Source organism: Morone saxatilis, unplaced genomic scaffold (assembly GCF_004916995.1).
Source record: "Morone saxatilis isolate NCDOM2014 unplaced genomic scaffold, NCSU_SB_2.0 Contig16, whole genome shotgun sequence".
Classification (NCBI taxonomy): Eukaryota; Metazoa; Chordata; class Actinopteri; family Moronidae; genus Morone; species Morone saxatilis.
In genome coordinates, this window is record NW_023339718.1 from 10072320 (window position 1) to 10086329 (window position 14010).

The 14010-nt window shown below is 39.1% G+C and overlaps 1 protein-coding gene across 1 annotated transcript in view; it reads right to left on the reverse strand.

The window, feature by feature from the left end:
• Positions 1-2368: 2368 nt before the first annotated feature.
• The window catches only part of bmpr1ba (bone morphogenetic protein receptor, type IBa), a 65432-nt gene continuing 53790 nt past the window's right edge, over positions 2369-14010 (reverse strand). Inside the window, exons 4-13 of the mRNA XM_035658424.1 lie at positions 9093-9255; positions 8812-8911; positions 8181-8283; positions 7172-7268; positions 6887-7025; positions 6372-6564; positions 5183-5480; positions 4802-4977; positions 4543-4673; positions 2369-4454 (exon numbers count right to left, since the gene is read on the reverse strand). Coding sequence (XP_035514317.1) covers positions 4329-4454; positions 4543-4673; positions 4802-4977; positions 5183-5480; positions 6372-6564; positions 6887-7025; positions 7172-7268; positions 8181-8283; positions 8812-8911; positions 9093-9255 — 1526 coding nt within the window. The 3' untranslated portion in view covers positions 2369-4328. The remainder of the gene's footprint in view (positions 4455-4542; positions 4674-4801; positions 4978-5182; positions 5481-6371; positions 6565-6886; positions 7026-7171; positions 7269-8180; positions 8284-8811; positions 8912-9092; positions 9256-14010) is intronic.

Below are 14010 nucleotides of genomic sequence, written 5' to 3' on the forward strand. Positions count from 1 at the left end.
ATATATATATATATATAAGCTATATATATATATATATATATATATATATATATATATTTCTTTCTTATGTCCCATCATCACAAGATGTCAGTTGTGTTATCTGCCATCAGGCCACATGTGATTTAATTTGTGATCTCAACCATGACTTTGCTGGTCACTAGCACCATCCAGTGGCTTTTGAAGAATAACAGCATTTACGTTATTTTTTGATCGTCTGAAACGTGTAAATACATGATTATCATGTTCATTCTAATGACCTTTTATTAGCATAATAATTTTCTTCAGTGGTCATTCTTGTTTTATTTTACATTAACTTTGTTTTGCCATTTTAATGTTTTTAGGGGGTGGGATGAAATCTGTAACATATCAGTTAGTTGCCCTTTATCTAAAACCATGTTCTGTCGGCAACTAACATTCCAACTCATGGTGTATTTGTTGAAAAAGTTGCGATTTAGAGCTAAAAATCAAGATACCAACTAAAGGGGCTTATGTAAAATGAAGTGTAATATATTTGTGTTTTGCAGAAGAATATTGTGAACCAAGGCTGGCTTTCAAATGTATGCATTGACTCAGGTCAACAGTGTCTGGTGAAAAAGGTACAACTCCAACAAGCCAGTTTTGAGGAACGACAAACAGCCTTATTTTTAGTGGCTTTTGAATAATTGTCAGATGCCCTTGGGGACGAGACCTCTATTCACCATGTAAAGGACAACAAGAACATTCACTTCAAAGGAAATACATGTAAAATATTCAAAAACTGGAGTTAGGATATTTCTGCTCTGAACTATGGAGAGACGCCATATGAAACCGAATATATGTAGAGGAGATACTGAGGAGGATATTGTAGAGAAAACCAAGCAGGCTGACAAACAAAGGCTGAGTTAACACCAGTGCAAAAGGTCAGATTTTTACCTCTTCATGACAGATTTCATCTTGTGGTTGTCCACACAGGAGAAAACCTTGAGACATTGATTTTTCACATTGATTTTTCTTTCTTTGTTCAGTCGGTTAGAAATATGTGAGTTAGAAATCCAACCTTTTGCATTGATGTAAAATCAGGCGCAGTGGACGTGGAGGCCTCGAAACTATGTATGTTTTAATTTCGGACAGCCTTATTAAGCAAATTAAAAAAGGTGTATGGTTAAATGAGTGGATGTTTTGTAAGTTTTCAAATGTTACTGCTGATGTCAGATGGGAGGAAATTCAAAGGGAAGTGTTGTGTAAATTTCAAGGATAAAAGTCATAATTTGTTTCAGAACAAAATATGAACCCAAAGGTGATGACGGTGTCTCTTTCATACAATGTGATCATCAACATCTCTTATTAACTCAAATGCAGAATACAAGATCAACGTGTAAGTGGTGGACCAGGCACAAGGAAATAATTGGTTAAGAAATGTAAGTTACCAGTTACTGTGTAACTTTGCCCCAAAATTTGATCAATGCCATGTTGTAAGTCTACATGTTACCAGCAGGACAGACTGTTTGTTAATGGAGAAGACAAAAAAGGGAGTTTTCATATGAGGAGAGCAAATGTAGGCCTCCAGAAGGAGATCATTTGTGATGTGAAAATGAAGAAAGTAGTGATAAGATATCAAAGTATGTAAAAATATTTTCTATCCACAGTATGTACAGTTGTGTACTGTCAGCTATATTTGGCAAATTTGAGCATATAAAAAAGAGCAGTACAGTTAGATACTAGTTTGTATGTTTCAAGTTTTTTATTTAAGTTTCTTTCCTTTTTTGTAAAAGCGGTGTCTACTATGCAAACTTGGCATTGGTTATCATGATAGAAGTCTATAAATAGAGCTGTGCTTGTAAGTGCATTTTTATTTTACTATCAGGAGTGATTTGATTTGATTAGTGCGGGGTAGTGTTGGTCCATTTTAGCTAATTCTGGCACGCTTCATGAATCTTGCTTAATCTTGCTGAATGCTCGCCTCTCTATCTCCTCTAATTGTTTTCTGTACAAAGTGTAAGAAAGAATTTTTAAGACAATTAATAAATTATATTTATAAGCAACGCTGAAAATGTGTGGTGCATATGGTGGCTTATTTATTTTGAATGTTTCAGGAAATGGTTTTACGTTTACATTGTACTAGTACAGTTTACTGTCAGGAACGCAATTTGTAGACCATGAACATATACATTTGGTTTGCAGTACTTTAATTTTCTACCTTTTTTCTATGAAATTCATATTTACAGATTCCAGACTCAATAATTAGTTGAATAAAGTACCCTGAAGGGGAGGAAATTGAAACAGAAAATCCTTGTGGCGTCACTGTTTAACATGCTGTGTGCTCAGCAGCACCGGTGGGTTGTAATGAGGCATGCTGCTTTTTTTTTAACAAAGAAAATATGGAGAGCATGCCTTAACAGTAAGAGGCAGTGCCAAGTGACTTGTTAGTATGCACCTCATTCAGCCACCACAAACTGTGCATCAGCCATGTGGATAAGTGAAACACTTTATTGGGGGAATGTTCAACCTTTTTACTGAATAAAAACACCACTTTCTCTCACAGACAACTACAGTAGGTACAGGTTAAATAAGGCACAACACCCAAGAAGAAAGATAAGGGCATTTAAAACACAACAAATCTGCCACACCTTCAACAGTGACAGAGCATCCCATTATTTTAGCCGGCAGAGACCCAAAAAAAAAAAGAAGAAAGTTGTTGACCTGAAGGAAAGTTTATCAAGGGTTAGGACAGAAAAGAGCTAAAAATGAATGCATTGATGGCAAACCACTGTGGAGGACCTAACAGTTTGCCAACGGTGATGATGAAAGGTGTCCAGATTTACTTTGAGAACTTCACACTGAGGCAGTGAGGCTGTTTAAGCTTCCTAATACTCGCCTGCTACTATATGAGAATTTGAATTAGTGGAGAAACTTGCCTAACAGAAGCCAGATGATGGGTTTTTTAATGACTTAGCTGCCATTTGATTTCAGTGTGACAGCTGCAAATGGTTTATTATGGTGAGACAGTTCAACGTGTACTATAATTTACATGTATGAGGCAGCCTGGTGGTCAGGGAAAATTGACCTTGTGATGTCCACAGGGTAATTCTGGTGGTGTGATAGTTTAGGGATGGCTGGGGGTGTTTTTGTAGGACATTTTTTTCAACTGTGTGTTTGACTGTTATATCTTAAGTAAAAGCTTCAGGTGCAGCTCCCTAAAAAACACATATACAGTACATCGCATAGTCCCTCTGCAGTACTGGGCGTGATTGATAGCAGTCCACCATGACATGGTAACACTAAACTAACACAGGCACAATTCCACACATTTATAATACATCAGTTACATCATCAAGTAAGAAGTCGCAACTACAGGTAACAATTCTTGATTGCCTCTGCAGGCTTCCTTTCCTGTGATTGCTGTGGAGCACCTACGGGTGGCACCGTTCTGCTTCAATCGCTCCCATTACTGCATTGCAATCCTCACGCAGGTTTTATTTACTGAAGGGCAAGGAAACACAGAGGCATGTAGAGCCTCAATCCAGAATTTATTTGGACATATGAACTTTATTTTTCACATATAGTCTTAAAGAGTTTGAGTTTTACATGGAAATATGCTTTTGCAACTTTCATATCCCATCACAACTCAGAAATACAGGTATATCTTTTCTTCAGTGTCTACAAACGTTACCAGCTTTAACAAAACATCAAAGCCTCAAAATACGCTTTTTTCTGTCACATAGTGTCAGTCATTGTAACCAAAAGAAGTCAATTTAAGAGTGACAAAAAATGTGTTCAATCCAATTACAACATAAAGGCAGTAGTGGGGGTGACAGTGTTTAGAAGGGAGGTGTCATCCTGCAATAACAGACTGCCTTAAAGCACATCCTTTCCGTTCTATCAATCGGACCTTCATCTACAGGTAGGGTAGCTTTCACAGAAAGCAGTGATATTGTATCCACTCACTGGTCAGTAGCTTGTTTTGTGTATCTCTGCAGCTACAGTGCCAAGTCAAACACTCTCCAAGGACCTTTGGAGCATGTGAACAGGAACAGGATTTTAGAGTCCTTACACTAGTCTGAAATGAAAATGTCTCATCTTCTCTGACGGACAGAACAAGGCCACACAGGGCCTAATTGTATTAAGTTTTAGCTAACCACGGTAGTCGTGTAATACATTTTTCAGGGGGGACTTGGATTGCAGAGTTCTGGGCATCTGGATCATTTGTGATCCTTCGATCTCCAACTGATGATCTTGCTTCCTGTCCCGCCTCCTTTTCCCAGGAAAAAGGATGGTGCAGCCCGGAGCAGAGCCAGTGTGATAGTTAATGCCCTTTCTGTGTGTGTAAACACACACCTGGCATCGCCCGCTCACAGCTTGATATCCTGTGATTCTGACATCTTGGCAAGTGTCTTTTTGACCCGTAGGGCTGTGAGGCGGCAGGCTGGGCTGTGGGCCCAGCATTCTCCCATCAGCTTCTTCATCTGTCTCAAACACTGGAGGAGATACAGATTTATGTCAGCAAGGTTATTCACTTGTGTGTGTTTGTGCATGCATATACAGCATTCTTCTGGTATATTTTACCTCATCACTGCTCCATCGATTAGGAAAGGATGGTCGTAGTCTCTTGATGCAGACCACTTCTCTCATGTCTTCATAAGAAGGGTCTGTAGGAACTAACTCATGGTAAGGCAGCTGGTACTCTTCAAGGATCCCTGCAACAAATAAGTTTGTTCATGTGTTTGATAAGCCAGCAAAAAAGTACAGGTGTCATTTTTTAAGGCAGTCTGGTGTTTAGAAGATGTTTTTGTCCAAACATAAAAAGTATATTCACTGTGTTTACCTCCGGAGACACAACGCCGAGCGATCTCCCAGAGAATGAGCCCAAAGCTGTACATGTCGGCCATGATGTACGACTGAAAATGACTTTTGTTCAGAGTCTCGTCCAGAACCTCTGGAGGCATGTAACGCTTTGTACCGACTCTAGTGTTGGGAGGGATGTCCACCTCATTGGTGTCACTGCAGAAAGATCAAAGTAGCAATTTTAAATTGAAATTTAATTAGCCATGCACATTACTGAATCCTTTGAAATTATATAAGTACAAAATACTTTGATTTATGAACATTTCCAACCCTCTACTAGAGCTTAAATTCCGGATTCAAATCAAAAATGAAAGAGGAATATTTTTAACATACAGCAACACGTCGTCTCGAACACACTCACCTGATAAACTTGACTGCAAGTCCTAGGTCTGCTATACAGCAGGTCCCATTTCTTTTCACCAGTATGTTCTTACTCTTCAGATCCCTGTGAGCAATGGCAGGTTTGCCCTGGGTGCCAAAGATCTCAGTATGGAGGTGACAAAGGCCTGACACAGAGGTGTAGGCAAGCCGCAGCATGGCTTTGTTGTCTAGAGTGGTTGATTTGAGGTAGTCGTACAAAGAGCTATTTTCATGGTAGTCTGTGATTAGGTAGAGTTGGGTCCAGGAGCCGGTTCCTTTAATATCAGCAGCTATAAAACCTGTGAATGGAGTGAGCAGAGAATGAAGGATTTTCAGGCAGGGAGTTACACTGAAGTCAAATAACTGTTTTCCCCAGTGTACTAAATCTCCACATCACTGGCTAAATTTGACAAAGCAGAACAGACCAGTTTCATTTTTCAGATTAATATCTTGGTTTTTATAAATGTGTTTTGAACATGCATTCTGTGGTGAAAGGTGATTTTAAAATGTGTTACTGTTGAAACTAACTAGTCTAAATCGTGCAAAATCAGTATAATAAGCTTAAACATTTTAATTTATTTTAAGGAAGCTGTAATGCATTTCATTTAACATATCAATATTTTTGGCAATTGCCTGATTTGGTGGGTTTGATGACATCCAGAAAAAAGATCCTAGTGCTCAAATTAAAACTAAATGTAGTATCGACTGTGGAAGGCAGCATTATGCACTGCAGCATCTAGCCTGTCGTCTAGTTTACTGGCAAGTGATCTTTTGCCCCACTACTTAATTACTATGCATCTTGTGGTGTTTAATTATGCAAGCTTTGGTTTGCAGTCTGTTTATAATTTGTTGTGGTGTACGGTCTCTTGGCTATAATTGATCTGTTTTGGCACTGACTGCAGTGTGGTGCAGCATAGATACGAATGGACAGTCTAAACAGGCATTTTTATTGTAAGGTTTTTGTACATTTTTCTGCAAAACCCATATGGTATTAATTTATCAGTCACCTATAAATGAACCAATTCATCCATCCATTGTTTTTAAGCACAACACTGATTTGTGAAGACAATTAGAGAGACTGAAAGACCAAGACTGACAAAAAAACATAGAAACAGAGACTAGAAATCAGTAACAAGAAGTAACATATGAGACAAAAGAGACACTTGACCACAGACAGTAACCAGTCTTACCCAGTATGTTCTCATGTCTCATTAAGACGGTCTGGTAGATCTCAGTCTCTCTGAACCAACTGGCCTCCTCAGTGGTGAAGAAAACTTTAACAGCCACCTTTTCTCCCCTCCATCTGCCCATCCACACATCTCCATACCTCCCCTTGCCTATCTGCTTCACCATCTGGATCTGCTTGGCTATCGTTCTCTGCACCTGAGGCAAAAGATGGAAAAGGGATAGGTTAGATTTGATGTGGGATTCAACCAAATTATAGATATAGGAGCTCCCCAGAGAATCAGGAATAGTGATTTTACACTTTGAGATGTTTTCCCAAGTAGAACATGCATGAAAACAACTACTCCAATCTTATTGTAGGTATCAAATCAACCACCATTATCTCCCCACACTCCTCCTATATGGAAATACATGAGACAAAATTTAATCAAGTGCCATGCGCTCTAATGTGTGCATGTAAGTGATCAATGGAGCATCTTCCTAATCTAACAGGTGTTTCACTGCAGTAAGTGTATCTCACCAATAGAGGGAGCCCTGAGCCTGAGCCAGAGCTTTGAGACTGCTCTATCAGGTCCTTCAGAGATTCTCCAGGAGGGATGTAGGTCTCATCCTGCTCCAGACCAATACTGTACCGAGGACGAGACTCCTGGCGCTTATACCTGTGAAAACAGAGAATTATTCAGCATACCCTAATACTTTAAAGAATATGTACTGCAATGGTAACTGTACTATGTTGCAGTAAACTGTAGCAAGAAGTGTGAATTAATCTGGATTTGTGTGTGTTTGATAGTCACATGTAATTTACCTGAAGTAGCAGAAGACAATAATAGCAGCCAGTATGATGCTGCACACAATGACTGAGATCAACAAGGCCATGTGGTGGATCTTTCCATCTACGTAGACTAGAGGGGGAACAATGAAGAGGTGAAAAAATAGTGGGTGGGGTGGTGAGAGAACAAAAGTAAGATGGAAGAGAAGAGAGGGGCAGAATCAATGTCAGAAAGAAAACACAATCACATTTGTCTTTCCCTGCTCTCACTCTCTTTGCCAGTGATCCACAATAATGCAATGAATGTATGAAACATTTTCAACTCAGGAAACTTACGCTGAAAAACAAAACAAAAAAATCTAATAAAAACCTCTGATATCCCTAATAGAAAAAAAAAAAGCATGGGAAGGAAACAGAGAAAATTCAACCAAGAAATCACTCATCCTTACAAGTCACTTAAAAGAACCGGTGTACAGTAAATCAAGTACAAATCATATTTCACTCATCAATTTTTCATTTTGTTCCAGCACACACTCTTTTCCCTCAAGGCCCCCCAGTCAACAGCGAGAGGAAGCCCTCAGCATAGTCGATGAATTCTCTTCCTGATCCCCTATGATAGGGTTTCAGATTGATGACTCTGCCCTCGCTGTCTGCTGTGGCTTGTGATTTCCCTGGGAATCTAGGCTTACGGTCTCTCAAATACACAGAAAGACTCTCATGCGCGCACGTGGAGTATAGTGTTGTACACGGTAGAGACCTCGGTATTCTCTTGACACCCAGCAGGTTTGGCCAGCCGCAAGACAGTTTGACAGTAACTCCCATTGTCTCCCCCACTTTAGCCATCTTTGACTCTCTTGACAATGTCACGATATCTCTATCTCTAAATCCTGTGTGCTGTAACACCATCAGTCACAGTTCCTGGCCCTGTCTATATCATTGTCACTGTCACAGGCAGGCTGGAGGACAAGTGGCTCTTCAAAATCTTTCTTATGTTTCATGGGCGAGAAAGAGTTGTGGAGGGATGAGAGTAGACAGATAAACTTACGAGGCGGTTTGAGCGGTGGCAGTGTAGGATGCAGGTTTTTGTTACAGTAATCTTGGTCCGTACAGCACTCTAGCGATCTCCTCTGACGTGAGTTCCCTGTGTCCTGGAAGACAGAAAAGTTATTTTTTTAAACTCTTTTTCACTTTTCCTTTTTTATACTTTCTGCATTCAGTTGTTGATTAGGTTAGTGATAAGGCAATTAACTTATTGATTGAATGGCAGAGATATTCAACAATTTTGACAATTGATTAACTGTTCCATCATTAAACGACATTCAGATTATCAAATATGAAAATCTTCAGATGTTAGACGGTTGGCCAGACAAAACAAGGATTTGAAGATGTTACCTTCATCTCTGGGAAACTGTGATAAACATTTTCCATATTTTATAAGCAATATATATGTAAAATATTTATCAATTAATCAAAAGAAAAAGTTAGTTAGTTGCAACTCTAAATTTGTCACAAAGAAGTTGTTATGCTTATAGTAGGGTCAGAATTTTCTAATTTATTCACTTACTCACTTGTGATTCTTTTCATTTGAATTGAGTTGGTAAAATATAAATTTTGATCAGCAGCTATAATCTGAGATGCAAAAAATGTGGATTGTAATGTTATGGCCATCCACTCACCCTGCACTGGAACTCTGATCCGACCAACCCTAGGCAACCTGCAGTCTGGACCGGTACCCCTCCTTCCTCCTCCACCATGGTAAAACAGTAGCCATCCGTCCTGGAAAACAAGAGTTTAGCTACAGTAAGTAATGCAACCACCAACATACAGGTAACCTTATGAAAAACGTATCATCACACTGTCTGACTGTTTGGTGTTATTATTTGAGATTTCAGGACAGCTGAAATGGTGGTTTCATTTTTCTTCAAGTTTTGTTTGCTTATTTTACTTCTTGCCATACCTGCAAGTATTATTGGTAGAATCTTCGGGGCAGTGGTGGTAACAGTGACACCACAGTAGTCTTTGAGAGGATGACGCAGGAGCTGTGCTGCCACTAGCTTCCTTCCCACTCTCCGCTGCCTCCTTATTGGATGCTCTCAGCAGCATACTGTCCAATATATTGCCTATGAAATTTAGTTGGGAGAGAGACAAGAAAAACAAATTAAAATTACATTCATAAATCATGGATAATACTTTTTTTTATATAGAGGAAAGAGCACAAACACTGCTACGGTCAGGAATTACATTATTAATGCTATGAAATGTATGAACTTGTGCTGCTGGGTTTTTAGAAAAAGAAACAAAGAACCTGCAAGTATTTGCAGTAACATAGCCAGACGTAGGGGGTTTCATTATCTGTGAAGCTTACTGAACGGGGGGGGGGAGATTAAGAAATAATAAGATTAAGAAAAGTTGTGTTATACGTTGGAAAGAGCAATGTATCATGTATTTAATATGTAGTGAAACATGCTCTGACAGACAAAGAGCCTGTGGGTTAGTTAGGGAGACATTTCAAGGTAATCTGCTTTGATATACTAGACACCCATATAACAACACAACCTATCACACTGTCAGTGTCTCACTTTGCTGATGCTGTTCATGCAGCATTTCATGAGCAAGCCTTTCCTACTTTAACATGCTTTGTTCCGTCCGTGTCTGATTGAGGTATGCAAGGCCACTGAGCTGCTCTCTCGCAGATCTCTTTTGCACTTTTAATTGTCAATTGTGTTCTTTGGGACATTCATTATGCTGTTTTAATGCTGTAGTTGTGCGATTTCATTACTGTGATTCTGCCACTGCTTCTGCTGTTCATTGTGCATTTCATGAGCCTGTAGGTTTGTAAGTGGTGGAGAAGTTTAATATCTTCACTCCCTAATTTTTGCTGTGCTGGTGCTTGCAGGGAATGATGAGGTCAGAACCAAATAATTTTGTGCATACTCTGTATTCATTTGATGAACCCATTCCATATGAACTGAAATATAATATATCTTACTATTGTGAGACAGATATTTATTTACTAAAATATATATAAATAAATAAATAAATAAATAGGACAAAAAACATGCAACATATAGAAAACAAATACATGCTCGAACACCTGATATTGTGAAAAGCAAATGTTTTTTTACTCTTACAACTGATACAGATCCTAAGAACTAGAACAAAGCTGTTGTATTCACTACTTATCAGATTTCAAAAGGACACCTGTTTGTCACTTGAGGGAAAAAAGGATCACGGAAGTGTCTTTCCTTCACGGCTTTTAAGATTTTCATTCATTCCAGCAGGATCATTGAGACCAGATGCTTAACAGCTGCAAGCGGAGATAGTCCTTCCTCTCTGAAATAAACTACTAGCAGATACAGAGTATGCTCCCCTACTCCCTTTTCAACCTCTCATTTTTGAGTTGTTTTTTTTAAGCAGATCACAAAGAATGGGATAATTATAAATGCACAGCCAGAATGCATCAACCAATTAGTGAAAGTGACATACAGTAAAGTATGGGTGATTGAGATAACCTTCTTAGAAACTGAAGGCACAGAAACTGCATCTAGTTTCATATAGGTTCAAAACCTTCAAGAAAAATGGATGTGAGCAGAAATGGATGTGTGATGCACGCCAAAATGACATAAATGCCAACATTGGCTGAGCACTGGGAAATTCCAACTGCTGGCACTTCTCATGGGTTTTAGCTTTTCTTTTTGGGGGGTGTAAAGCTGGATTGTCCTCAAGTGCAACAAAAGTATGGTTTGTAGTCCTTGTGAAAAAAGTGTGAAACATAATATCCAAGAAGTTATGACTGTGGGTCCTGTTTGTCTACATTAAAAAGCTGATCCAAACACAAGTGGCCTAGCCATAAACAGTCTTTGTAACTAATGCGAGCGACCCAGTACTAGTGTGGCAGCGTGGCCACTATATTTTCTGGTGTTTTTAATTGCCTTTTCACACTCTGTTCTCCATTCTTAGCTCATGTGGTCAATCACAGTAACAGCCTTTGGTTTAGCAACTTTAATGTCTACGCAATAGTCTGTCGTATAGTAGTTCCATTATGAAACAAAGGCAGGCAGAGGCAGGGAATTTGAAATACTCATGTTTTAGTTTCAGCTTTGAAGTCAGCTTTTATATTTTTTAGTTAGTGTTAACCCTGAGCAAGTCGTCCTGGAAGTACAAGTACTGAAGTACAATTACTTCACAGTCAATAATTTTGTTGGAATACATTATAATGAAGGGTATTGCTAGTTTGATATTCCCATTGAAAATATATGTCCATCTGTAGTGTCCTTGATAGAATATGTATTTCTAGTTGGGTGTGGCTAACGAAAAGCAAGGGCTAATCATATGCTCATTGGATAGGAAGAAAATCTATAAAGACCCACACCTGTGAAAAACTACCGGTAATTGGATTCAATGGAACCTTTAATATGTGCTGTATATTTCCATGGTGGTTATGTGCTGACACTCAAACATCAGAAAATTGATGGTATCTTTTCTTTTATCTGAGCTCAGCTGTCTTTCACAAAACATCAAAGAACTTCCTCTAGGGATGAACACTTACAGCTCCCTAATGGACTAAAACATACACACGTGCATTACTACACACTTAAGCTAAAACATGTATGCACATTGACAATGTATACGTGCTTCAGAAACTTATTTACTTATCTACTTATTTTTATTTATTTATTTCGCTGTCACTTTATGGGCTTTGCTGTCAGTGTATTAAATCTGCATTAACAAAAGTGACAAATTCAGTGACTAAAGTTTCAAGAAAAGCAAAGCACAGCTAATGGTATTAGAAAGATAAAACACTGTAGCTTGTCAGTTATATTTTGATCTAATACTTTAAATTAAGTTATGATCAAGGAGTAAATGGTGTTCAATGGATGAGATGGTTGTGCTCATTCATCTCAGTCATGTTGACTGTGATCTATTATTATTATATGCATTGACAATTAAGAAGCCCTGTGATTTGAGTTGACATTGGTCATGTCAAGTAGTCCATAGTCGTACCAGACGCATGAAAAACAAGAATTTACTAGCGTAGATTCATGTGCTGTTTCCTTAGTTTTTCCTTTGCACAAGGAAGAGTATCAGTAAAAAAATACTTTTTGCAAACTCTTTCTAACAAGCATAGTCATTTGTCATCGAGCACTTCCCTTTCTAAATGTCTCTCTTGTACACACTGATAATGTGTTGACAATGCTGCAAGAGAGGGACGGTGGGGTTTAAAGGGGTCACATTAACAATTGACCGATTTGAGAGAAAGGGAGCGAGGAAGAGTAGGAGGGGGAGAAGAAAGGGGGATTAACAAACGAGAAGTGACAGAGCTGCGGGGAACTGGTGGGCAGTTTAGCAGCGCACAGAGGGGACAGAGCAGAGGCCACTGGCCTTTTCCACCCTTTCTCTCACTCTGTCCCTCTTCCCTCCCATCACCTACTCCATACTGCTCCCTAATGCTCACTCACTTTGTGTCTCACTCGATGCCAACCTCTCTCTCTCCCCCTTTCTTCCTTGTCTTTTATCTCTGTCTTTAGCCCGTCTCTGCCTCTCTCCTGCATCTACCGCTTATCTTACACCAGTTAAACCTACTCACGTTGTATTCTCTTTTTTTCCCCTTTTTCTCCTCCACTTCATTCTCCAATCTCCCACACAGCCTTCTTCTTTTACCCCACCCTTTTTCTCTTCTCATCTTCCACTTTCTTTGCCCTCTACTCCCTATTTGAGTCAACTGGATAGTCATGTGAGGTGCTGCTGTGCTGTTGACAAAACACAAAGCCTTTCACATCCATCCTGCACCTGGGATCCCTGGATACTGCTCTGTGTGTGTGCATGCATGTAAGAAATGATGCAAGAGAGATAAAACAAGGAAAGAGACAAAAAGAAAAGCCAGGTGTCCAAACCCAATACTTAATGGCTTATCTTATTTAAAACCAAATCAAAAAATCTAAAATGTATATCCTGGCAACTGAAGTGCATATTATTTTGACACTTCATAATATATTACTGCATTATCCTAAAACTGTAAAACTGACTGCCTCACGGGCCTTCAGCTGTCTCCTGACTCTTTGGAAATGTCAGGCATGTGAGCGAGTCATTTGAGGTAATATATCTATTTCTCTAGATCTCAATCTCTATCTCATAATCATGATCCACTATCATACTACTTCATCTTAATAAGTTTTTGTTCTTGTTTCTCTTCCTTTTTGTTGTCTTTGTTTTCTACCTCTGACTACTAAATGCTTTGAATACAGAGACTGCTAAATTTCTCATCCGTCCTGAGGTTTTTCTCTGAGCCGGTCCCATCTGTCTGTGGGAGGGAGAGCCACCAAGGTCAAATACTCTGCTGTTTTATAAAGCAAGAATGCTCTGACCCTGCATGCTCCTCAAATCTTATCTTCAAAAAAAAAAAAGATTGCCTCCATGGAGACGATAATGTATTTTGTCTTAGAGGTGTAAACTTACACATACATAAGCTGGCTGGGAAGAAAAGTGTATAAATTGTCCTAAACAGCTTCATACAGAGATAAGGCAGCTTTTCATAATATAATGTATTCTTGGACGTTTGAGGGGGCATTAACACAGGTAAAGGAATATGAGTGTAAACATGAAGTATAGGAAAATATTGCTCCTGTGGTCTGCTCTTGGCTGTTAAGTGCAACCCCTATAAAAAAAAAAAAAAAAACCTGCACTGACCAACAGGGCTCCATTCCAAACCTTACTAAGTACCACTAATGTCAAAACATGCTGCAAGTTCTCTGAAACTGGCTGAAGTTCCAGGCACTTCACTGACACTATAATTGTTTCAAGCTCTTTCACTAAAATGGCCTTTCAGATACCAGTATGAGCTTTCAGGTCTCCCCTATAGGCTTTTTTCAGGCTTG